The sequence below is a fragment of the Taurulus bubalis genome (genome assembly GCF_910589615.1).
Source record: "Taurulus bubalis genome assembly, chromosome: 16".
NCBI classification, from domain to species: Eukaryota; Metazoa; Chordata; class Actinopteri; order Perciformes; family Cottidae; genus Taurulus; species Taurulus bubalis.
Genome location: NC_136604.1, coordinates 14,368,673 through 14,395,774, shown reverse-complemented (window position 1 = coordinate 14,395,774; position 27,102 = coordinate 14,368,673). Strand labels below are relative to the sequence as shown.

Below are 27,102 nucleotides of genomic sequence, written 5' to 3'. Positions count from 1 at the left end.
CTCTATGGCAACTCTCTAAATCAGTCGTTTGTACATGACCTTCATTTTGCAGCCCACACATGCCTTCAACTACCTGAGCTGAGGATCTCATCCGCCTGTGTATCGGTGTGGTAAAAAGTCACATTTGAGCCCCAATGGCTATTGAGAGAAATTCAGTGAAACAGCAGAGTTACCCCTTGAATTGACCAGTTGAATTTGCTTCCATTATTATCTGAAGTTTAAAAAGTGGGTGGTGGGAGCTGAAATGGAAGTGGTCTGTTGGCATCCTAGCTGGCTAAAGTCAAGCTGAGAATGGTAGTCATAATGTCCATCTGACAAAAAACAACAACATTAAAGTTGCTCTGATCGAACAAATTACTATAATAGCCTCACCAACACACAGTAAATAACCACCCATCGCTGCTTTTCCCTTCAGACAGATATTTTTCTCTGGAGTTGGTGGAAACCAAAAACAGCTAAAGTAGGACCATCTTGTGATGGGATCACCTTATCTAAAGTGTGTGTGGGGGGCAATGACCCCTTCCCCACCTCCTCCTATTTCCAGCGCCCTTTCTCTGACAACATCCATTTTCAAACTTTGCCTTTATTTTGATCTCAACTACACACCTGTAAAGTTTCGCGACTGCATCTTGAACGGTTGCGACGCTATCGCAGTGACAATCTGTCCACAGCCACATAGAAATATAAACACCTGGCAAAGTACTCAAAGCTGCTTCTGTCGTCAGCTGAAAGTATGTGTCAATGTTGTGTTTACAGCTTGTTGTGCTGCTCCCAAGTGGCCAAAACAAAACGTTAACCTCTATTGGTAACATCAATTACTGTGACAAGTGTTAATTAATCCTATTAATACGTTGCTTTGACAGATATTTAGCGCTATTGGTCTATGGTTGTCTAGGGATTATTGTTGGGACCTCCAGGGATTCTTAAAAGGGCAAAATAATGAATTGTATAAAATTATAGATTGGTCCTTGGGGAGTTTTTCTACTTTTCCTGCTTTCCTAAAGTCAGAAAAACACATTGGATTTTATCTTTTTATGCTACTGCATTCAGTGTGAAAATACGTTAAACAGTGTTTAAAAGTGTGTTTCTATTATTTTAAGAGAAACTGGGAATTGGGCAAAACTCGCTCATTATTCCTTTAAAATCAGGGACACAATAGACATCCATGAGCTTTTCTAAGTCTGGACAAGCAGGAGAGATAGAATTATGTTACCGTACATATATTCCCCCCCAACCTAAAGACCGATGTAATTACCTCCGCACCTCTTTGTCCTCTCAGCAATTCTCTCACTCTTGTTTCTTTTTCTCCTGCAGACAGCAACTTCATCCTGGCTAATGCACAGGTGTTGAAGGGCTTTCCCATCGTCTACTGCTCCGATGGATTCTGCGAGCTCACAGGCTTCTCCCGGGCCGAGGTCATGCAGAAGAGCTGTGCCTGTAAGTTCCTGTTCGGCCCAGAGACCAGCGAAAGCATCATCCTCAGCATTGACGACGCCCTGGAGGACCGAAAGGAGTTTAAAGATGAGATTATGTTCTACAAAAAGACAGGTAAGCATTGGAAACACAGTTTGGCTTTTAGTTGTTGAATTGGTTCAATTGTTGTCAACGTTTTGCTGCTCTCTAGTGCTCATATCTAGTCACTTTACCATAACACACAGTCTTTATGTCTTCCTATATACCATTTACCAATTAAGTGTTGGACCCAAAGCAAGTAGACAGGCACAGAAAGCCATTAGAGTGCACACAGACAGCGCGGTTACCAAGTTGGACTTTGCCTGTGTATTTCCATAAATGGATGGCAGTTCTCTGTGGCTATTTCTGGAGAAGCCACATTTAAATTGGCTGAGATGGAACCATGGATATATGAAGTAATGGCTAGAGTAATGGGTGTATAACTTTTTTATTTGCTCATTCTCATTAAAAGGTGATTAAACTAAGCAATCAGTCACATAAACCCTCCAGTTATCATTTACCGTTGACACACATTAAACTTTCATGGCTATCAGCTCATGACTCCTCAACCCAGTCTCCTTTGATTACACTGAGCCCAGTAGCTAGTCCTGGTGCGGTATGGTTTGGCCTGTGCCTCGCTGATTAGCCAGCTGGCCAGTGAACAAAATGATGCGGGAAAATAATGAGCACATCATCAGTGGACATGTTTGCTGTGATGAGGGATGGTGCCACGTACCTTTGCACGACTGTTTGAGTTTTCTTCACATTTATCCTTCATATTCTTGCAGTGTGTGTGTGTGTGTGTGTGTGTGTGTGTGTGTGTGTGTGTGTGTGTGTGTGTGTGTGTGCGTGTGTGTGTGTGCGCGCTCGCGCAGCGTTGCTGTTTGTTGGGGAATGTCTTTGCAGCTGCTCTGTCACAAATCAATAGAAACCAGTTATTTGTAATACAGTGTCAACATTGCAAGCTTTCTAATTTCTGCAGAGACATAATAAGGATTAGGATCGAAGGTTCATTCATGGTTTTGGAAATATGTTGATGAAATATTCACTATCGGTCCATTCAGTAGCTGTTCTGGATCTTTTGATAATTTCTAACGGAAGTTACTTTTTCTCAGCTTTTGAGCCGACATGGACAAGAAATATTTAAAATGCTCAGAAAAATTTGAATTTTAACATTTGCAATTCCATGACAACTGGGCAAACTCCTCGTCTGATCAGACTGAATTGCCTTTTCTTGTAACTTTATGTATTCAGCGGGACTCATTGTGTTTAAGGAGAGGGGTTAAACTTAAATTTCCGAGTAGTGTTTGAGGTTGAACATCTCATTTGTGATCAAATAAATATGAAGATTTAAGAGGTTTAAGGCAGGTTTCATAGATGACTCAGTGCAGTTTGCATAAAGACATCTCTGCTAATACCACCACAGATGTGACTGTCTACTCTACGCCACTGTGTCTCATGCTTTGTTGTCTTTTCTATGTCCCCCTGCATATCTCCATTTCCCTTCTGTTCTCTTTCCTCTCCCTCGGTCTCTCTTTTCACCCACATATTTGACCATTTCCACATAATACTGTCTGTCTGTTTGTCTCCCATGCTGATCTTCCTTTTTTCTTTCCCTGCCTCTTCATGTTGTCTCATCCCGCTCTATCCGTTCGTCACAGCAGAGTCCTGAAAGTAAATGTAGCTGACGCGGTTTGCCCTCCGTTTGTCAGGCTGAGCAATCAGCAACACTCTCTCGCTGCATGCTTGATAGTGCTGCCTTGTCTCGCAGGCATGCAGACATTCACACACACACACAGACAACACACACACTCACACACACACGAACGCTGTGATTGAGTCATCGCCATGCAAGGAAGATTTAGTGAGTGGGACTGAGGGGAGGGAACTCCATGGGAAATCCCTTGTAATCAGCAATTTACTTCTAGACACTGAATAGAAAAAAAAATGAAAGGTAGACCATGACTGCTGCTTTGAAGACATCCATCTTGACCAAATATATGTAAGTATAATCTAAGTAGTTGAGGGTAAAGATAAACGGTGACACGATAACAAAAATATTAGCTGACCTTTAAAATAAATAATTCCTTAAATTAAAAAAAACTATCAAAGAGAACAATACCCCACATCTAATAAAAACTAAAAGGAATTGAAAAGGTGTATCATGTCTTATCGATAAACTGTTTATAAGAAGTCAACTTAGCCATGATCTGCATTTTAGCCATCGCCATCTTAGCTTTGTGTAACTTAGTGAACTTAAAACACACTGTGAAAGGTTCAAGTTTGAATAACAAAACACTGAAAAATCCTAGACCGGAGAACACGTGGTAGCGACCTGTCAATCACAAGGTAGCCAAGCCCTAAAGTATAACAAAAAGCCACTGCTTTGTCATCTATTTCACTCAAAATGGGACCATAGTTTTACGAAATGAACATCATGCTGTAATGAAGAAGAATTGAAAGTAGCGATTGTGACCATAAAGTCATATTAACTACTGAGGTAATAAATCCGGTGAGAAGTGGGGTCATTTTATCATCAACTTCTATACAATCAGACTTCTTTTTGCAACCAGAAGGAATCGCCCTTGATGACTTTCAGAAAGTTTAAGGCACTTAAGCATTGGCTTCAAACACCCATCTCTTTCGCTTATAGATGCTCGACTATTTTCATTGTTCACCAAATAGTCGCTTTAACAAGCTCGGTGGAAACCAAGTTAAAGAAAGCTTCAATGTCCTTAAAGATGTGAAAATGCTCCGTAGAGCAGAGGGGAACTGCCGTGTTTGGTGCATCAGTGGGTTGGTCATCGTCATTTATTCCACTGTTAATATAAAATATTGATGAGTAGTATTAAAGACTAACTGAATGATGAACAGAATGATAATACTTAGTATTTTCCAGAACATAATCCGTTTCCTTTCAATCTTTCTAATGAATCACATTAAAAAAAGTGAGACATTAATGACCACAAGCACACGAACGCTGGTGCAGAAACACACATGCCGACCTGCAGTTCCTCTAACAGCAATCCATTTAGCAGGAGATGGGACCTCAGAGATGGGTTCATCTTTTGCTGTGCCTGGGGAACAACGACTTGGTCTATTTAAGGATCTGCTTCTCCCCAGGGACCTCAAACTGTAGGCTTACTAATAAGTCTGGGGATCAAAAATGTTATGCTCTGCACACACATGGTGAATGTAATCAGAGATGGTGTATAAAAGTGTTAATAAGAGTGTTTATCTCTTTCAGCTGTGCTGTTCTGGTGCCTGCTGGACATTGTGCCAATTAAGAATGAGAAGGGAGACGTGGTGCTCTTTCTGGCTTCATTTAAGGACATCACTGATACTAAAGCCAGAGCCATCCAAGAGGACAAGAAGGGAGGTCAGTATGTGTATGCTCGTCTTGGGGAAGATGGGTTGTTGTTGTCGTTGAATGGATTCCAATGGTTCACAGACGAGAGAGGGGAATGTCCACTTTATCAGAGCTCTCAAATGAGCTTTCACATGTTTACTCTTTATTTTAGCGTGTGGATTTGAGATATGTTAAGGCCATTTCTACGTGCTACAACGTTACACGTGTGGACCAATTCTTATATCAGACCAAATTGCTAATGTAGTGCTGGCTATTAGTCCTCAACAGTGCCTCAACATAACCATGAAAACATGAAGAAAATAACAAACGTACTTACGTTGTTTTGAAAGACCAGATATTGGAAGGAAAACATGAAATGATGTAGTAATATGTTGTGACATGATGTTAAAAAAGTAATTCAGGTATTAAATGTCTTTCAAAATGTAGCTGCAGTTGGAACGCAGCAGTATATAAACCGAATTATTACAAGACCAAATGTACAGCGGATGAGCCAAAATCAATAGATTAGATTATAATGACACACCTTTGTATTGTATCCTTCTCTACAGTATTTTAATACTGTTTATACTTATAAATACAAAGAGCAAAGTTGCAAATTATGCCCTCAAAATAAATGTCTTCAAAGGTTATGGGCAACACTTAAGCTAAAGCCATAAGCCTCCTACAAAGCAATGTATGGGTGCATCTGTAGAGTCAGCAAACCTGACTTTTCTCATCTGCCTCCCCTTGGTTTGCCTAACTACTCTCATTACTGTAAATAAGGGATAACAGGAAGCAGAAAGCAAAGTTATTTTTGCCCCCATAATGAAAAGCTTTTCATAGAAAATGAAAGAGGCTGATGCAGCATGTCTAGAGACAGAGAACAACGCCTCGCTGTAATGGGTTTGAGTCTGACAAGCTAGTAACTGAAAATTATGCCTTTTTCTGTGCAGTTGTAGAAAGACGGGTGCTTTAAGCCAGAAGAGTTAGTAAGTAAATAACTAAACTTGCTTTGTATAATGTCAAAGTTGCAACGTGTGCAGAGAAGAATTATATAAATAATCACAAACAGATAATAAATCACTAAAGGTGTTAAAAAAAAGAGCAATATGAAGAACCTGGACATATGCAGACACTATGGCATCAATGGGGTGTTTTCGTGCACACTGAGGAAGCCTTTCATGAACGGACAGACACCTCGGATGTGAACCAGCTCTCACACTGTGGACGGTGTGTGCATGAGGGGGAAACCCAGTCACTGGTGTCAACAGTCCCCTCTCTTTTCACCCCGTCTCCTCTCCTCAACTTCTCCGCTCTCTCCGTCCTTTCCTCACCCGCTCACTCTCTCTCCACCACCTCTGTTTCTCATCCACAGCTGCTTTTACAGTACATTCCCACCTCCCCTATTTTCCCTACATGCCTACGGCCTCCCCACTTATACACAACACCCACCCCTCCCCACCTAGACGCCCCTCCTCTACCCCGACAAAAGGGATATAAAAGCGTAGGGATATTCATTAGATCTAAAAATAAGCGTGTCTCTGTCTCTGTGCTCCTGCCGTGTCGCGTCCCCCAAGGCTGCGCCTCGTTATGGATGGGTCCTGTCTATTCGCCTAGTCTGGGGTCCACGCACACACTTTCCAAAGGACACTCAAATGCAGTTATCACTTCTTTTCTCCAGCTTTGTTATTACCGTTATCCCCCTCAAGCCAATCTGGCCTTAGTCCTTTCCTATGGGTTCAGAATAGGGCCCAGAACCCAGCAGCAATAAAGTGCCTTCTCCCATTACCCATCTGCTCAGTCTGAACACTTCACTCCTACACCATCCACTTTATCTACTACTATACACTTGGAAGAAATGCACACAAACAGCACACGCACACACAAACCCACCCCAGTAGCAATCAACCATATCTACCACACACTTAAGTGCCTCTCTGCCCCAGTAGCGACTTATCAAAGCTGAAAATTGCACTGCTTAGCTCGAGATAATGTTTTTACACAATAACCAATATTTATGGCTGAATATTGTAGCTCACAACAGGTAATCCATGCTCTTTGACATTAGCAAAAGGAAATTCACTCAGAAATTGTGCAATTTGCTCAGAAATGTTCCATATTCATGTTTTCTTATTCAGGGGGGGGTATTATGTATTTCATCAACCATAATGACTGATTCAGTCATCAGGAGTAAACATTGGGGGGTAAAGTATTGTCGGGGGAATGTGCACTAACTTTTGTGTATTTGTGTGTGTTTACAGAGCGACGGCGCGGCAGGGTGAAAACAGGCTCTCATTTCAGCTCAGCTCGTCTGCGAAGAAGCACGGTGCTCTACCACATCTCTGGTCACCTCCACAGCAGAGAGAAGAGCAAGATTAAACTCAACAAGGTATCATCAGGCACTTAAAACAACAAGGCAAGACGTAACATGATGAATGATCCTTCAAAAGTGGTTGTGGGTGGACTGCAACATAGGAAATGAGAAGATCAATGCTGCTATTGAAGCATAATGGACACAATCAGAGGGCAAAAGGAAAAAAAACCTGAGGAGAGATAGTGCGTATATGGATGGAGAGGCTCTTTTAAGTAAACAAAACGTGTCGCACTGACTGATGCTCTTTATCACAGATTACATTATATGAGCAAGAACAGCAATTATTTGGAGCATTAATTTAAGCAAAACAAACCAAAGATCTTTGTGACCAGAAGAAGAAAAAAGGATATTCATTAGGATACAGTACAAATGTCTGAAACTAGTCATGATTTCAAGACATAATGGGTCTCGCTAGCTAGTGTTGCTGTAATGTCTCTGGCTCTCATTAACCTTTAGTGAAATGCATCCTTTCTCCTGTTTAGAGGCAGAAGTTTAAACCTGAATAATTATTGGCCATTTGGGGGCGGTACAACAAGCTTTAATCATAACATATTATTTTATTGTAAATTAATATGACAAACTTGTTTGCAAATAACCAACTTTAGCATTAATTTAGAGTTAAGCTGACAAATGAGAAAAGTCCATTATTTGTAAATGGAGAAAATGAAAAAGAACACTTGCATTAGAATTTGTAATCAAGTATACTAAACCTAAATGGAAGAAAATGCTGGTTTTATGTTTTTTAATGATATATCTTATCTACTGGCCTTAGCCTTGGGTGTCTCCATGATGGGGTTGGACCACCAAAACAAAGTAAGTGGAGGTAACTTATTGCTACTTTATCGCTCCTGTTTTCTTATCCTGTCCTGTCCAGAATGTATTTGGGGATCCGCCTGCTCTGCCAGAGTACAAGGTAGCAGATGCCAAGAAATCCAAATTCATCTTACTCCACTACAGCATGTTGAAAGCGGGGTGGGATTGGTTGATTCTACTTGCCACCTTCTATGTTGCTGTGACGGTGCCCTACAACGTGTGCTTCATCGGCGATGATGATGACCTGACCCGTAGCACAACTGTCAGTGACATCGCAGTGGAGATACTGTTCATCATAGGTTGGTTTCACCTGAGAATCTTAAACTAGCTATTCAATCTGATTTAAGTACAATTGTATAGAACTAACCAAACCCCCACCTCCATTTGTCTTTCTTGCCAGACATTGTTTTTAATTTTCGCACAAGTTATGTCAGCAAATCGGGCCAGGTGATCTTTGACGCTCGGCAGATCTGCATCCATTACTTGACCACATGGTTCATCATCGACCTGGTGGCCGCGTTGCCCTTTGACCTGCTCTATGCCTTCAAAGTCAGCGTGGTGAGTAACACTTTGCTTGGTGCTTAATCCAGTCAACTACTGTACATTCACATTGTTGATGTAATAGTTATTTGGATCTAACGTTTTATCATTAAAAGTTATAAATCATGTAAATAAACCCATTTCTGAAAAAAAGGTAAAAAGAAACATGGAAGGAAGGAATGCAAAAGAAAATATAGTCACAAACGTATGAAATGAATTAATACAAATCTAAATCTACATGATTGATGGATTGCCCAGTAACAGTCTCTAATCCCATCAAGAGTGAACCATTAAAAAACATAAACCATAAAGTGCAACACCTCCAGCACATTTGACATTTCGTGAGTGTAGATTGAATGGACTGTTTCCAGACTGCTCAAGCATCTCTTTCTTTCTGTGTATTGATTTCTCAAACTGTTCAAGGGCTGAGCAAACAATCAAACCTGTATCATTAAAACCTGTTTTTTTTCTTGTTGAATACATGGCTCCCTTAAAAGTACTTGAATGGAGGAAGAAAAGGAGATCTGGAGCAATTAGGTAGACGTTCTTGTCTTGTCCTAGGTTGAATGATATCACCCACTGCACAATCAGGTGCTTTTGATGGGTTGCTCATGGAACTTTTTGCTTTTCAGCCTCTAGTTAAGGGAAATAGATGCTGTTTCCACTCACCCGATCACTGTAATGCGGGTCAAATTGTTCAATACAGTTGTGGATCTCATATAATTGCTAGCCATCAAAGTTTGCTTATTGTCATATTCTTATTAGGATGCATATGAAAGTTGAAAGTTTTTTTAAATTACATATTAAAACAAGACTCAATATTATCATGAATAATCAGTCGAGGGATTGAGTTTCATTCATACACTACTCAAAATTGCCTTCCTGCAACGTGTCTAATGAAAATAGTTCTACAAATCAGTAGGTAAAGTTACATTTTTGTGCAAAATGTGTGGGAAATCCTCATATAGATAGAACAACAGAACCCAATATAGTAATAAAAACAAAAAAAGCAGGAATTATTGGAAAGGAAGCTGTGAGCGGAGGGGCGGTCACAGTGGCGGGCTGCTCCAGGCGAAGGTGTCTGTTTGGTCCCAGGCTCTGTTTATGGAAATACCCCGCATTGCCAGTCAGATGGGATTTGGGTGTGGAGCTACTGGGCCACAAGTTGCCCTGCCGCCACCAGGCAGAGCGCCAGTGGCCAGTAGTTGCTGAGCGTTCATCGTGGTGTCCTCTCTAAGGACGGAGCATTCAGACTGATGTCTCCAGAAGCCATCTTTCACCAAAATAAGCCAAGGGGCCCCAGCGCTGTCCCTCCCTGGTGTCTGTCTTTCTTTTGTTTTCTGTTGTATCTCAGTAATCTTTGCTTTTTTCCACACTTTGATTTATTTTTCCTTGATATTTTCCTATTTCCTGGATCAACCTGACCGTCAGAGCAGCTGTACATTTTTAAGTGTCTCACAAAAACACAGTGAACGGATCATTTGAATAAACATATCCCTTTGACAAAAAAAAAAATACATTATATTTTATGTTTTTATATTTTATGTTTTTAATATTTATCTGCTTGTTTATTTTTCTGTTGAGATAGTTTAAGGGTGCTGAAAAAGTATTTTAAGGAACAGAATTGCTATTAAACAAAATAAAATAGGATGAGAATGCACGGCTGAGGTGGTCCGGCTCCCAAAATTCTGCAAGGTATTGCTTCCATTGGAGAACAGTGTTTTGCATGCTTATTGGCCCAATACACTACATCAACACTTTTAAATAAACATGATCTGTCACATTTCTCTAATTGGCTCGTAGTGAGGCTGCATGAACAAAAATAATTAATCTTTCTGTTAAGTCTGGTATACAAATATGTTTAAGAATTAAAAAGCAGAGGGAAAGTAAGTCGATCAAGTAACTAAATGTAAATTTCACAACTAATGAGAAAAGGAAATGCAAATGTGAGTGGCAGGGGGTGAGATGGAAGTGGTTGGGGGAAAAAGTTGAAGGAGATAGTAGCAGGCCGCGTATGTATTGTTGGGTGCATTAAATTGTTTACTGCACATGCTGTTGGAGGAGAATGGGATGTGGCGCAGCCTGCTCTCTCCATAGGTGTTGATAGATGGCGGAGAAGAGATGGAGCTTCTCCCCAGGGCTCCGCAGGAGGCTTCATTACCCCTCGTGCTGCACCAGTTCTCTATTTCTCACAGCCAGTGTGAAAAACCCACCATAAAACATATTAAAGGCACAGACACAACCTCTGATAAGGAGTGTCCTCAAATCTCCTCCTCTTAGCTTTGTTTAAACGCGCTGATTGTGTAATTCTCTCTCTCACACATCGCTTCTCTTTTGCCATCCTTCCTTTGTTGCCGATGTCAAACTTCCATGTCTATTTATTTGTGTTATTGCATTATATATTTCTTTTCCGTAGAATATTCGTCCCACTTCTTTTTCAGTCTCCAACTGTCCGCAGTCACCACCCCAACACACACACACACACACACACACACACACACACACACACACACCACACAAATACACTTGCGACATACATTTGTGTGAGTGTATATGTGTGTGTATCTCCAGTGGGAATACACAATGGCAAGCCCCATATGATAGACTGTTGGTGGAGATTGCCTGAGGAGCAAGGGCACAATAGATGACATTCACATCACAGCTACAGAGGGAAAAGTGTAAAAGGGAACTTTGAGGGAACATTGTGTGCTTAAGTCAGTCGAGGGAAGTGTGGCAAAAGTAATTCAGCTTGTTCGACAGAAAGAACGAGTGAGCATAGACAGAAATTGCTGGATGGTGATGGTGAGCATTGGAGATAAAAACATAAAATAAAAAAAACACACCTGTGCGCAACTGATTGCTCTAATTTGTTGTTTTATAATCAAGGACTCCTTCATCAGAAAATCTTCATATAGATCAGAATGTTGATGCATTTGCAAGCATTTGTCGAGGTCTAATTATAGAATATGAGAGAATATGAGCAGCCACTAATGTTGGAGAGGACATGAAGCATGGTTAAGAGCTTTTCACCACTCCAAGCAGTGTTATTAGCTGGTTTATCACTCTTCCCCTGAGATTAACTGTCTATGAAACGGGGGAGACATTTGGCGCCTGCTCCTCACTTTCACAGTTTCTGTTTCCCTCTCTTCATATCTGTGTGTCTCTGACTTTTCCCTCAGCAGAACACCATAAAATGTCAAGAAATGAAAAGGGAGTTATGTAGTTGTGGTTCTTGATCCCTGCTTAGCAAGGAATACTACACATGTTGCCCACAGGAGCTATAGTTCTGGAGAGGGAGGTGAAGACAATACTGTGTTTAGTTGCACTTTCTATATAGGCCTCACAAATGATAACCATGTATATGATATCATCCTTTGAATAGATTCACCTTCCTTGTTCTTTATCCCCAGGTGTCAGTGGTCCACCTGTTAAAAACAGTACGTCTGCTCCGTTTGCTGCGGCTGCTCCAGAAGATGGACCGCTACTCGCAGCACAGCACAGTGGTCCTGACGCTGCTGATGTCCATGTTCGCCCTGCTGGCCCACTGGATGGCCTGCATCTGGTACATTATCGGCAAGATGGAGATGGAGGCCAACGCCTACAACTGGGATATCGGTGAGTAAAGCAAATAGTGTCAGAAAAAAACACCTCCAAGTTCAGATATTGATGTTTGAAAACTAAATGTAGAAGCGTAGTTTAATCCACAACTTCCATTCTTTCATTACCACTGTTAAGAACTATACCAAAACCAGGAAGTGTATCTGCAGGAGCTTAGATTAGTGTGAGTGATTATGGTTGCAGCTCTGTGGACAGCTCTAAGAATGGCATTCGAGGGCATCATTCCATTAATGCATTGTTGTTTTTAACTGGCGGTATGCTGCAATGCACTTCCCGTGCTTAGTCTGCTGAATGACAATACAATCAAAACAATACAGACTATACAGGTCTATTTATTAGGGTGCTCCAGGCAAACCAAAACGCCCAAGAGAACCCCATTTCACATAATTTGATACGCACTGTAAAGTATTCTTAGAATCCCGGGTGGTCATGGGAAGTGAAGTCTAAAATGCAATGAGTTATAATTAAAATTATTTAACATTACAAATGAATGACAAAACAGCTTATGCATTCTCGATCGAGGCCCTCTTTTCCCACAGATTCACAGTCTGTCCCCCAGTTTCCTGCCGCCTCTGTGATCCAAGAGAAGTCCCTTCCAGTCTCACGCGTGTTAGTTTATACTCTCATTCATGGAGCTTATTGGTTTAGTTCTTTCCTCTCTTAACACCTTTGCACAGTCCCTGTGTGTTCGTTGGCCCTACGGTTTCAGGGGCGGAGCTATTCTTCTCTTCACAGAAAAAGGTAGATTCTGCACACCAAACAATCCGCACAACTGCTACTTCTGGTGTCTCAACTTCCGGTGTTTTAATGTCTCACCCCGCCACATGAACCGAATAGGGGACTACTCTTCCTTCTCAAAGAGTCCAATGGTTCCCACATGCAGTATGCAAACTTTGTTTTAAAATCCATTCACACATTAATCATTATACAGTAATAAAAACAGTGACCTTCATATGCATACAAGTACACATTCTTCATAATAATATCCCTTATTAATTATCATATCTCTTATGCATTGTAATGTACACATAAACATTTTCTTTATTTTACATGTACAAGTCCAAATTTGACAAACTAAACTATTAAAACTCTACAGCACGTACGAGTACGTAGTTCCGCTTACGTAAAGGACATCAGTTCACCGTGGCCAAGGACACATTCACATACAGACTGCTAATAGAATGTGGCCATGCGCGTTAAGTTGAGTCATCGGAGCTCAATGTGTTCTCAATGCGTCTTGGGTGCATTCACATGTGCGATTGGATCACCCAAGATGCATGTTAATTGATTATAGGTGTGAACATGCAGGGACTTTGTTAGGATGACACTGCATCTGCTGATATAACACAATACATGACACATAACAAAATTACTAATATCCCAAGAGACACTTGACTGCAGTATCATGCACAATTCTGTGCAGATACTATAACTATTCCATGTCAAAAAGTGATTTAGTTGCAGGGAATATCAAAGTGTGAATCTACCTGCTGCTGTGAGGAGAGTTGGATGGCATATGTGGTGTATCTGTATCATACATGATGCTAAAGGAATGAGGGCCTTGCAGCATCAACCATGGTGACAATGGGTTGAGACAGAGCGCACTGAAAACCAGTTCAGGCTTTAGTTGAGAGATGTTATAGAAGGCAGGGGCTTATCTCAGTCCTGCAGCAAGAGTGGCCGTTTTAAAAGTGATCTCAAATAGGCACTTATAGCATGACATACAGACGGCTGCACTCTTGATGCACATGTAGTTGTTTGTGGTTGTGTTTTACTTCATGTGTGCAGTAATGAAGCCAGATGAAGGGTTTTCCTTTCATCTCCATTGTTCCATCCGAGGAATCTAATTTAATTTCTGCTTTATGTTTTTGTCAATACTCTAGTGTAGTTTCATAGCTCACTATTTCCAAATCAACAATGGTTCTGAAAAGCTATCAATGCTTGAAATATCTTTTTTTTATCAAGATCGATGTTTATGTACAACCAGGTGTAGATACACTGTAGTAATATAATAATCCTTTTAGAACAATCAACTTGACCCCAAATATTGTATTGAGAAGTCCCTGCTAAAAACTATGTTATGGAATGATTATGCCGCTTCATGTTGAGTGGGGGTTTGTCTGGGTTCCTTAATATTTCAGGTAACTGCTAAATCAAGTTTATGATTACTGCATCGATTTTATTGATTCCTTAAGTCTGTTGGCAAATACGTATTGGATGGAAAATACGAGAGCAACAATTCCATCAGCTGTGTGTGTGTGTGTGTGTGTGTGTGTGTGTGTGTGTGTGTGTGTGTGTGTGTGTGTGTGTGTGTGTGTGTGTGTGTGTGTGTGTGTGTGTGTGTGTGTGCTCCCATGCAGCTGCTTGTGTGTGCTGTAAAATTGACTGAGCGAATGGCATGATTCCTCTCCTAATTCCCCCTCAGCCTCCAGGTCCCTCGTATAATGAGGCACCCTGGGATGATCTCTGGTCAGTATCGATGAGCTGCACTGCTTGCAATTACCTCGCCCTAGTGTCTTCATAACTGGTTCCGGGTCAACATTGACTGGGTCATGAGAACAATGCTGTTTTTTCTCCACCAATTACTGCATTTCTGTGTTATAAAATAACAGTGCATGAGGCAGGATTTATGTGTTGTATCCAAATTATGCATTTCTGATGCTGAACTGAGTGTTGAAGTCAGGCAGCTTTGAGAGGTTTCCATCCAATTACCATTCATCAGTGTCTGCAGGAGACTCTCCTGGGATCAGCTGCATGTCTGCACACTGCGCTGACCAGGGATCAGTTTTGGTTCCTAAGCATCTTATCTGCTTCCACTGTTAAATCCTTCGTTCTAGATGTAGCATGGAGGAAAGCACTGCTCACTACAACTTCCATAACTAGGAAACAACGGCGTTAGCCTTGTCTGCATCTTCATGCTTCACTGCAATGAGCTTTGAGATGAACACTGTAACTCATTGTAAAACAAAAACAAATTACGTGATGCATTTGTAGTGATATAATTGAGATGTTCAGGAAGGCTAGAAGATTGGTAATAAGGCACCTTTTGATTCTTTAAAATTGCAGTTCTTATATGCTCGCAATTTTGCCTCTTAATGACCATACTCTTGTGACCATGTTAATGGAAAACACAATGAGAGTGCATTTGATACCAGCTATAACCATCCATTTCTCATCCCATCCACCCTTATCGCCATTTAAAAACAGGATGGCTCCATGAGCTGGGAAAGCGTCTGGAGATGCCGTACTATGCCATAGGAGGCGGGAACGGGACTGTCAGTGGCCCCGCCATCCGCAGCGTATACATCGCCTCCCTCTACTTCACCCTCAGCAGTCTGACCAGCGTGGGCTTCGGCAACGTGTCGGCCAACACTGACATCGAGAAGATTTTCTCTGTTTGCGTCATGCTTATAGGAGGTACACAGAATGCACACATCAGCGTTCACGTGCATGTTATGTTTTATAAAAATCTAATTTGGTCCACAGTGATTTGTAAATTACTCTCTTAGTCTCTTGCATCATATAGAATCATACTGTGTAATTATATTTACATATACTGCTAATCCATGATGTCTTGGTTTAAAGATTCAATAGTAATATGGACAAAATCTGATATCAATAAGACATGTAGACAGTTTTATTTTCTTCCGGTGGCAAGTATATTAATCAGGCCTTTGCAAGATGGTCTGATCCAGTTAAAACTGGATTGTTACTCTATATTTGGATTTTGGGGAGGAATAGAAAACACCATGGCGAGGTTTTCCCTGTAGACGCTCCCCACACTGGTTGGGCTAAAAAGTGAAATGTCTCTGGCTGCCTGGGGGCAGTACAAGACACATATGCAGACCACACACACACGCACACACACACACACACACACACACACACACACACACACACACACACACACACACACACACACACGCACACACACATACACAACCATGCCCGTCCCTTGTGTTTGCGCAAAAATGAAAACTAACACAAAACATATTTATAGCAGAGCATAGGTCAAATGCAATGGGTTTGTGGATGGAATTTAGTAACTGTATGCCTAAAGAGGATCAATGGCACAGAAAAAAGAATCAGTGACACAACAGTGACACTCGGCATGTAGTCTGTGTTCATCTGTGTGCAATGTACCTGTGGTGCAGCTGGAAACTGATTGAGATTAAAAGAATACATTATCGGTGGGAGTCTAAAAGGCAGGTATCTGTCAAACCAATTAAATCAGCTCCGCTCAGTCCTGACAGTGATGTTCCCGCCTGGGAGGCTGCAAGACATGAATGTAAATACAATTTGTAGCTGGTTGAATGGTTTATCTGTTTATTTAATCGTGTAAATTCACAGCTTCCAAGTGAAATTATCCGCAATCATATTTATATGGCAGACATATTTATTTTCATTATCCAAAGTGGGTTTTAGAATATTTAGTTTATTTTTTGTGGAGACTGTCATACAGCCTACAAGATGTAAAGCTCAGCACTTATCTGAGTGCAAAGGTGCCTTATTACTGTTTAACTCTATTGTCAATACGGCTGCAAGCATACCATACGAGCAGGAGTCTGTGTGGTTTTGGAGAGGTCTGCTTGAGTGTGAAGACATGCAAATAATAATAATAATACATTTTATTTGCAGAGCATCTTTCATACAGGGGGAGTAGCTCAAAGTGCTTTGACAACAGCTCATTGTTGTGTCTCTCACTGGACCATTGACCAGAGGCCGGTTTCACGAAGTTAAGTTTATCTGGCTTAACTAACCCGAACAACCTTGATCCCGCTAAGCGGTCCCATGAAGCTGGTTATCAACTCCGTAATTCAACCCAGGTTTTTCCAATCTGGCCTTGAGCGCGTTCACCTAAAAGAGGCGTTGTTTGCAGCATATGACCAATCACAAACATGAACAAGTCAGTAGAGCGGCGAATTTTACAAATAAAGAGAAAACTATAATATCAGACAAATTGCTGCCAAATGCAGGAACAGCAGGCTAAAAATTTAATGCGTAAATTAACAGATCTATAATATCACTGCTCCATCTTTAGCACCATGGATCTAACTATAAATACATGTGTGTATTCTGTTAAATTAATATGTCGCTTGGATGCATTCTTATTCTTTCAGCTGCACTCCGGCGGGGTGAAACGGACTTGGGAGCAAATGAAAAAGTAAATATAAAAACATAATTCAAAGCAGTGAGAAGTTTTACTTCCATAATTTATAATCACCCAAAGTGTACATTAAAGTAAATGGAGCAAAGTAACGCTGCATCCAGTTTGTGACTGTAAGACAGGACTCTGACATGTCACACTGCAACGCACGGCTCAAGAAGCTCACACACGTAAGTGATTAATATATGATATGAATATATGATGAAAGAATATATACCGATTTCTTTTTGTATTTGCTCCCAAGTCCGTTTCACACCGCCAGGGTTACAGGTGAAAGAATAAGGCTAAAATATTGTCACACACTTCATCAGAATACATCTGCAACACATAAACGTAACATAATACACACATGTATACAGTCAAATATCGTGCTCTAGAATCTAGATGACACAGTAATAGTATAAATCTATTAATTTACACATTCATACAGTCAGCAGTTCATTGCCAGCTGTCTTTTTGCATGTGTCTGTTCAAACTCTGATGCTTTTAGTCTGTATTATGACTTTAACTTCTTCGTGTTTGTGTAATATTAATTTTCAAACTACGTACTGAGCTTTGATTTTATACGAGTTGATCTCTTATCTCCAACACAACCTGCTCCGAAACAGCTTTCATTTATCTCAGTGAGAAGTGAACCTCCTTCGTGGAACTGAAAACCCAGAGTTAACCCTGAATAATCCCAAATCTTGCTTCGTGAAACAGGCCTCTGGTTTGAGCAGATCTCAGTCACCCATTAATGTTGCACTGCTCTCTTTACTGTCACTGAAACAAGCCCTGCTGTTTCTTATCCCTCACTTTGGCACTGTCGAGTTTACAGTAAGCTACACAAAATTAGATTTCCCTGCATGGTGCCAAGCTTCTGGCATTAAAACAGCAAAAGGTTTTTCCTATTTTGGATCGCTGTCTATTTCACACTGTTTCATTCATGCTTATGCTCCTATATCTCTCCCCTGTCTAACTCTCCCTTATTCATTTCCTGTTCTCTCTTTCTACACCTGCAGCACTGATGCATGCATTGGTCTTTGGTAATGTAACAGCAATTATCCAGAGGATGTACTCACGGTGGTCTCAGTACCACACCAGAACCAAAGACCTCAAGGACTTCATACGTGTCCATCACCTGCCACAGAGCATCAAGCAGCGAATGTTGGAGTATTTTCAGACAACCTGGTCGGTCAACAACGGCATCGACTGCAATGAGGTACCACACACATATACGCTTACATTAGTATCAATCCTCACCATCCTTTTTCAGTTTTTTTGCCAGCATTCAGGGATCAATAATTCATTTGAAAGATCACATGTTTCTCAATCCTCATCATCCACATTCAAACCCATCATACAAGTGATAATATGATCAATACTACATGATTCTCATCAATGTAAGAGCGGTATGTTTCCCTCAGCACTGACTGGCAAGGAGGGAACAGAAGACAAGAACAGAAAGCAGTCTCATGGTCATTTGTGTACGACAGGATATTTTATAACCTGGGGGTTTAAACCCTTCAAGAGGTTTTTTCTAGGTTGTTTTATAGTTGAGGTGTTAAGTGCAACGTACAATGAACGGACAGAAATTTGAGATGTGTGGGATCTAGGTGACATGAATCCAGGACCATGTCAATACACATGGAACTGGGACAACAGGACATCACACTGAACAACATAAACAACATTATGGCATGAGGAGAGCTTCGAGAAAAGACAAACAACAAAGGAGGGGTAACAAATCCACCATTTCTTGACAAACCCAGGGAAAAGGAGGCAACCAGTTAGTAGTCTAATAGCAGCTCGTCCCTCCAGGCTGTGAATGCCTGCGAGACAGCTGTCAGAGCCCAGACCAGCGCTTAGATGGAGTGATGATGATGAATCCCAGACAGATGAATTATAGATGGGCTTGTTGATTAAAGTCAGTTTGGCTCTGATGACTCATTGATCGACTCTATGTGACGGTGAGCTCCAGATCTTAGTCCCGACAAGTAGACGGACAGATAGATGATATGCAACGGCTTGACTTGTCTTTATTAACTGTGAAAAAGGCCTTTTCAGATCGTATTTGCTGTTATGTGTGAAGCAACTTTGTATTTGTGGTGAATTATTCGTGATTCATATTTTTTAACACATACATGCTTATTCTGAGCTAATATGAAGGTTTTTGTAGTATCTTGGCTACTTCCTGTTCAAGTATCTGTGTGTTGTGATGATGTCACCAATAGTAGTAGGGTAAAAGAAGAGAACAATAAAGATGGATGCCCACCGCGCCCTATAACACAAACTGGTATCAAGTGTATAATTTAGGCAATTAAATGTCAGTATACACACAGAAATACTACAGTTTTAGGCTCTCACAACTTGTTCTTAAATGTACTGTGTATTTACTATATAGCACATATAAAAAACAATCGTCTTGGTTTTGTTTATAACAATGTCCTGGAAGAGGGAAGTTTTTTCTTACTATTTTAGGGTCTAAGAAATATAGGGTGTTGTGTGTTGTGTAGATTGTAAAAACGCTCTGAGGCAAACAATTGACTTTGGGTTAAGTGAAAAAACTTGACTTGACACTATGTTTCCTGTGGTACAATGGCTTAGGAATCAAATCAAAGGAAACCAAGGCTGGAAATGTAATCACTGAGTTGCAGCATGGCTGTGCTTTCTTTTCACATTCTCTCTTTCTTTCTCCCTCCCATCATCTCTACAGCTGCTGAAGGACTTCCCGGACGAGCTGCGATCCGACATCACCATGCACCTTAACAAGGAGATCCTGGAGCTGTCACTGTTTGCCTCTGCCAGTCGAGGCTGCCTGCGCTCCCTCTCGCTGCACATCAAGACCTCCTTCTGCGCTCCCGGAGAGTACCTTCTCCGGCAGGGCGACGCACTCCAAGCCATCTTCTTTGTCTGCTCCGGATCCATGGAAGTGCTGAAAGACGGCATGGTGCTGGCCATCCTGGGTACGATAAAGGAATGGGATGGGAAGAAGGATTATAGTTTTACAAATAAACCCTTGGCAGCAAGCTTCATACTAAAGCTCTGTGCGGCCTATTGTGATAAAGCTGGTATATGAGCACCATTGTTTAGAACTAAGAGCATCACTTTAGCCTAAAGGCTGCAGCTCACTCTCAGAGCCTGTTGTTATTAAACTCCCGGGAAAGCAACCCTTGATAGATGTATTGTTTTCAGTGGCGGGTCGTCAGGGCCTGCTAAGCCTTCTCTGCTGGCCTAAACAGAATCACAAAGTTATAGCTATTTTATAAGTTAATTGTTTTTCACAAATACACTACATGTAATATAATTATGTTTCCCAATTAGCTTTTTTTCGGGGGTGTGCCACGATCAGCTGTTAAACTAAACAGACAGAGCAGGCGTAGGTACCAAATCCACGGCCCGCCACTGATATATATGTATGTCTATGTATATGTATATATATATATATATATATATATATATATATATATATATATATATATATATATATATATATATATATATATATAAGTATATATTATATATTAATAATATATAATATAATAAGTATATATTATGTTATATACACTATCCAGAGAATCCCATGATTGTCCAATCCCATACAGGTTAAGCCAGTCCAGTATCTAGCAGGTTTTGGTCAAGTCTGTTCTACAGCATTGTAATTCAGTCCTGTCGAGTTTTATCAGTGGTGTTCGGTTCTGTCGAGTCCATTTCATCAGTCCAATTTACCGGTGTCAGGTAGTTACTGTTTCATCTTGTCTAGGCCAGTGCAGTGATGTCCGGGCCAGTCCATGGCTGGTGAAATCAGTCCTTAGAAGCTACCCAAAGCCACATTTGTATGTTTTAGTTGCAGTGTTAAATTCATGTTTGATTTGCAAAAGCAGCAGCTAATTAGTCACCTGATAGCATTTACTTGTTTGCATTCTACAGCAACAGAATAATATAAAACTTAAAAAGTGTATTAAGTGGTGGGATAACCCTGGAATCAGCATTTCCAGATTGCTGTGGTGCTAAAATAGAAATTCTCATTATTGGAGAAACAAGGTTGTAAAACATTTCCTAAAGCTGCAATTCAGCTCAAACAAAGACAATATTTGTGGGTGTCTTTATTATACTATAATAATCATAATAATAAAAAGAGGTGTGCAGTTAATGCAGTAGGGGTCATTATGAGATGTTCTATTGAAAGAAAAATGGATTAGATTATGTCGAAGAAACGACTACCGAACACGAAACGACTGAAAAAAAGATTACATACGTATTTATATTCAATCTAGATGAAGACGTTTGTTATGAGACACTTCGACCACAGCAGGTGGACACACCAGTGTACCTATAGAGGATAGTATTGTCACTGGTGTTTCTAAATCCTCTGCAAAAGTGAGAGCAAGCAAATGCATTTATGTAATATCAAACACTCTTAGTTAGCATAAAGACTGGAAGCAGTGGCAAACAGCTCGTTGGCTCTGCCCAGAAACATCTTGCTGGTATCTTGCTAGTACTGTTCTCATCTTCATTTAAACGACTTGGAAAATTTGTTTTTAGAACTGATGCTGTTCTTCTCACAGAAAATTAGCATCATCACACCCTTCCTTCAATACATCTGCACAAACTTCTATATCTGGTGGATAATTTCTTGTTCAAATTATGCACATAGTGATAGTCTGAGAATATAATGAAAAGCCCCATAGACATCATGCATCTGAAACAAGACGCGAACTCCACTCAGTCTAGTTGTATTTCCAAACACTCACATCTGCTGTGTAACACAACCTCTTGTACTGAGTGACCTTAATGGCTTTTGCTATCTGACCTTCATGACACAGAGTTATAGACCAATCTGGCACAAGTGTGTGTGTGTGTGTGTGTGTGTGTGTGTGTGTGTGTGTGTGTGTCTGTCTGTGTGTGTGTGTGTGTGTGTGTGTGTGTGTGTGTGTGTGTGTGTGTGTGTGTGTGTGTCTGTCTGTCTGTGTGTGTGTCTATGTTAGTAAGAGAAAGCAAGAAATATCTGAGTCTGAACCTCCATTCATCACACTGTCTCTATTGGTGCAGCACTTACATCTTTATCTCAGTCATGTGTGTGTGTGTGTGTGTGTGTGTGTGTGTGTGTGTGTGTGTGTGTGTGTGTGTGTGTGTGTGTGTGTGTGTGTGTGTGTGTGTGTGTGTGTGTGTGTGTGTGTGTGTGTGTGTGCGTGTGTGTGTGTGTGTGTGTGTGTGTGTTTGGCAGGAGGAGAGCATTGTCTCTGTGCATGGCTGTTGTCTGTGCAGAAGGAAGGTCAGACTGGCATTGAGTGTCTGACTCACAAAGTAGAGAAATGAGAAATGCAAGAAACAGGGAACAAGAAAACAGGGGAAAGAGAAAGAAGGACTGGAGGAAAGAAGGAAAATACGGATGAATAAAAAAGGAAGGAAAACAGGGAGGAAAGAATGAAATAAGCAGTAGGCAGTAGAAAAGGCAGAGGATTGAAAAATCCAAAAGGGAAGGAAGCAAGAAAGTATGGGAATAAAGGAAAGTAAACAAGGAAAGAGGCAGGAAAGAAGAGAGACAATGGAACGGAAGGAGAGGGAAAAGTGAGGCAAATATGAGGAGGATGAGGAGGAGGAGGAGGAGGAGGAGCGAGGAATCTAGAAACAGAGAGAGAAGTAATGGTTGAGGTGAGGAGTGGACTGAGAGATAGGCGCGAGAGAGAGAGAGGGGGAGGGAGAGAAGGAGCGGGAGAAGAACAGTCACGACTGTCGCTCCATCAGCCTCGGTGTAATAGAGCAGCGTTCACAGTTCCCAATGACCATAATGAATATTTCATCACTACTTAAGGGGCATTAACACTAACGTGGTACTTCACACAGCTTCGTCCTGAATGAAAACAGGAAACAGCTGTCAGCACCACTTCAATCAAACAGTCAAATTTACTAAAAACAGTGAGAGTGATTGTGTTTTCTAAATGATTGTCTCCTCATATTTTGCACATTTACAGTCTTCTTAATTCCTTTCTTATTTTGGTTTTATGGTGGTATGTAAAACGTCCCCAACAATAATGCATGAGTTTCGTCCATCAAGTTCTCGATGGGTTCAGATGACCATGTTGTGCTCTTAACATCCTCTGACAAGTAAGAGGCGGTTGATTGGCAACAGACAATCGAGTTAATGTAGAAAGTGTAAAGAAAAGCTTGTTGTCAGCTGTGTTTATTTACAGCTACCTTTATTTTGATCTATAGTGAAAAAAGCTGCAACAAGATGAAATGAAAGTTCCAGTTGCCTCAGCTTGAACCACAACAGTCTCAGTTGGCAAAAGCATAACATACAGTGACCTAAAATCATTGTGGAAGGACAGTCTTGATGCCAATTTCTTTTCCTCATGGTTTCCTCAGTTATGACTCCCTGGTTTTAGTAGAAGGAAATACTCTGTGATACAGTTATGATTCACTAAACACTAAACATTAATGAGTGACTTGAAATCAACAAAACATAACCAAAAGGGAGGGCAGCTTATGGTAGACCCAAGAGTGGAATATGGCAAAACAATTCAAATAAACTTTTAGTCATATAGTGGTCAGAGGATAACTTATGCTATTTTATCATTTATTGCTTATTAAATAATTTCATTTTTTGGTCAGTTTTAAGTGATTAATAAGACCTTGTTTTGGGTGGCCAGGCTGGTCTTTTCTAGCATGACACTTACTTTATCTGTTGCTGCTTTTTAGTTAATCAATTACTCATATGGCCACTTAGTTGAACCAAAATGCTTTTATTGAAATCATCTTAACATTTAAAACTGCAGACTTGGTGGATTGTAAAAAAAAAAGAATCCTTTATTAAAGTAATTTATCATAGTGAAGGAGTTAATAACTTTTCCCATTAACTCATTGGAAAGTGGCAAACCTGTGGAATTAATATAGCTATTAGGCTGCAGACATGAGAGCAGGAGGACAGGTGTTCTTCCTAACGCAGCTTCGTGCTGATCCAAACACCCTCACACACTCCAGCCTGCACTCTCCCAGAGAAGCTTTTTAATAAATGGAAGATCTGAAACATGTTGCAGAGTCTACATTAGAGAAACTACAGAGATTACATCCTCATCCCTTTGACCAGAAAAAAACATTATGCTGTGGCCTCCATGTCTACGTCTCTCTCTCTCTCTCTCTCTCTCTCTCTCTCTTTCTCTCTCTCTCTCTCTCTCTCGGCAGGTAAAGGCGACCTGATCGGGGCGAACCTGTCCTTAGATGACCGAGTGATAAAAACCAACGCGGACGTGAAAGCCCTGACCTACTGTGACCTGCAGTGTGTTAACCTCAGAGGGCTGTACGAGGTGTTGGACCTTTACCCTGAGTACTCGCACCACTTCATCCAGGACATCCAACAGGACCTTACATACAATCTGAGGGAGGGACATGAGACCCATGTAAGTCCATCCAATGAGTATTGATTACTAAATGTGAACCTCTCAAAGTTGCTGCTGTCCCTGCATGGTATCAATACATGAGGATTACTCTTGTGTTTTTTTGCAGATTCTTTCAAATGAGCAGCTTGGCTAAACACATTTTCACCTTGATTTCATGTCCCTATGCACCGGAAATTATACTGTGCGGAGTATATATAAATGCGCTGTTGATTGTGCACCAGACTCAAAACGTAATTTTGTTGTTCTCTCAAACTTTTGAAACTTAACTTTTGTTCTAATAATCTAGTTCCTAATTTATTTATTTTTGTCCTGGAAAAAAAAACACTTTCCACACATGCCAATTTCTCTTTTTAATAGATGACGGTATACTGCAATAATGTGTGAGAATGACTGAGGGGTTGGGTGAGAGGAAAGAGGAAGGCAAGAAGGGGTGGGAGGGTAAGAAATGGACTTTGAGGGTGGCTGGAGTAAACAAGTGTGTGTGTGTGTGTGTGTGTGTGTGTGTGTGTGTGTGTGTGTGTGTGTGTGTGTGTGTGAGAGAGAGAGAGAGAGATAGCTGGGGCACTTGGGCTCTGCAGCTGTAATTATCGTCAGGTATTTCAGTAAACATACTCAAAGTCACATTCATAAACATACACACATATGCACATATGCACACTACCTGGCACAGGGCTTTTAGGTGAAGCTAATGTGCAGAGGGGCAGCCCAAATCTCAGGACTGAGTAGATACAAAATTAATAAATGAGGCAAAGGATGTATTTGTGGCTGAGAGGGGGAGATTGCTTGAATATTACTGTACGATATATGAGCACAACACATCAGCATCAGTGTGCCGAGGTGAATTACTTTCCATTGTTGGATCACCTCAAGCCATATAGTCTTAATATATATCAGGTATTGTCTAATTTACTGCTGAGCGTTGCGAATTAACTCCACTGTAATTTAACACTGAGGGAAGAAAGGCCACATTGCTCTCTAATAATTGCTTTTTCCTGCAGTTCATTTACTATATATTTCCTCTCTGATTCTCTTCCAGATTAAGGCCCGACTCTCTGCAGCAGCTCTAGATACTCAGGTAATGCTCCGCAAGCACTGTAACACTCTCAAACACGGATTGATGATTACCAATCTAAAGGCAATACACCCTGCTGTGAGACGGGTACCATTTACTCTAAAGGCTCGTCCGACCTCGATCACCTTCCCCTTATTGTTGATGCCAGCCAGCAACATTTTAATCAGCCCGCAATAGGAAATAATGAAACTCCAATTAGCATTCAACCACAGATACATTTTTCGAAATCTAGGAAAAGTCTGCAGGGCGACCTGGCACTAGACCCGCTGATAATGGACTCAATCACTGTTTTGGAATTAATAGTTCTGATGGAGAGATTATTTGTATTGGTAGGTTTAAGAAGGAGAAAGCTCAATTCTGATCGTGCTGGCAGTCATTCAATCATTCTTACTCAGAAGAAAGGGGGATTTAGATCTATATGCTGTCGGGCTGCTCTTTGATTAATTCAGCTGTCGGAACCATTAACCTCACGCAGGGGTTGGGTCATCGGCTGCTGATCTATAGGTCACTGTTACGTGTTACTTCATTATTTCTGTTGTGACCTAATTGTACCCTTATCTTATGGTTGATGAGCTTTATTGCAATGTTGCTCAACTTGCATACAAAAGAGGGAACAAGACTGTTGTCTGTCTGCTTTTTGCACTTAAAGGTAGTAAGTGCACGCCGTATTAGAAAACACCTTTGTGTATTTCACGGTCATAGTAGTAACTGTTTAAATACAACTTGGTGTACTCAGCATCTTCAGAGCAAGCAGATTAGAGAATACCGATATTAACTTCTTTTTTTTTTTTTAAAGAGGCATTTTACATAATCAAGGTTGATGCTTCAGATGTTTAAAAACAGTATGAATAGATTTTAATGTCATGTCTGGTTCATGTTTGTTTTGTTTTTTCATTGTATTTACAGTCCGGGGTGAGAAGGAATGGAGGAGTGGTTCAAGGCTATCCACGCATCATAGAGGCAGAGAAGGAACATGAGGAAGATGAGGAGGATGAGGAGGAGGAAGAAGATGAGGCTGTGTCTGTGTCTCTGTCATCTGAGAGGAAACGGGCGGTGACCCTCGGGGACGCGGATGGGAAGTCTCATCTGAGCCGATCCAGCCAGAAGACCTCGGGACAGAGTTCCAGGAGGTCTCGGAGGAAGATCCAGGAAATTACTCTCAACACTTTAGACTCGTCCAACCTCAGCCCCAGGTGAGTTTGGTCACCATTGATTTGTCTGTCCGCCTGTGTAGGCATGTCTCTCTGTGACTATGTCTTAGGTCGATTTTCATCATTCTTTAGTACAGTACATTTGGTCCAAACTATGACACTTTTAGACTATGAAACTTTAAACAAT

General features: G+C 40.9%; 1 protein-coding gene across 1 annotated transcript in view; it reads left to right on the top strand.

Moving 5' to 3' along the window:
- The window catches only part of kcnh8 (potassium voltage-gated channel, subfamily H (eag-related), member 8), a gene marked incomplete at both ends in the record, with an annotated part of 44,371 nt that overhangs the window by 11,849 nt on the left and 5,420 nt on the right, over positions 1–27,102 (top strand). The window contains 12 exons of the mRNA XM_079231665.1: positions 1,315–1,548; positions 4,700–4,831; positions 7,063–7,190; positions 8,050–8,287; positions 8,389–8,546; positions 11,939–12,143; positions 15,354–15,563; positions 18,315–18,514; positions 20,009–20,258; positions 24,478–24,692; positions 25,729–25,767; positions 26,671–26,957. Of these exons, the coding sequence (XP_079087791.1) occupies positions 1,315–1,548; positions 4,700–4,831; positions 7,063–7,190; positions 8,050–8,287; positions 8,389–8,546; positions 11,939–12,143; positions 15,354–15,563; positions 18,315–18,514; positions 20,009–20,258; positions 24,478–24,692; positions 25,729–25,767; positions 26,671–26,957 (2,296 nt within the window). The remainder of the gene's footprint in view (positions 1–1,314; positions 1,549–4,699; positions 4,832–7,062; positions 7,191–8,049; positions 8,288–8,388; positions 8,547–11,938; positions 12,144–15,353; positions 15,564–18,314; positions 18,515–20,008; positions 20,259–24,477; positions 24,693–25,728; positions 25,768–26,670; positions 26,958–27,102) is intronic.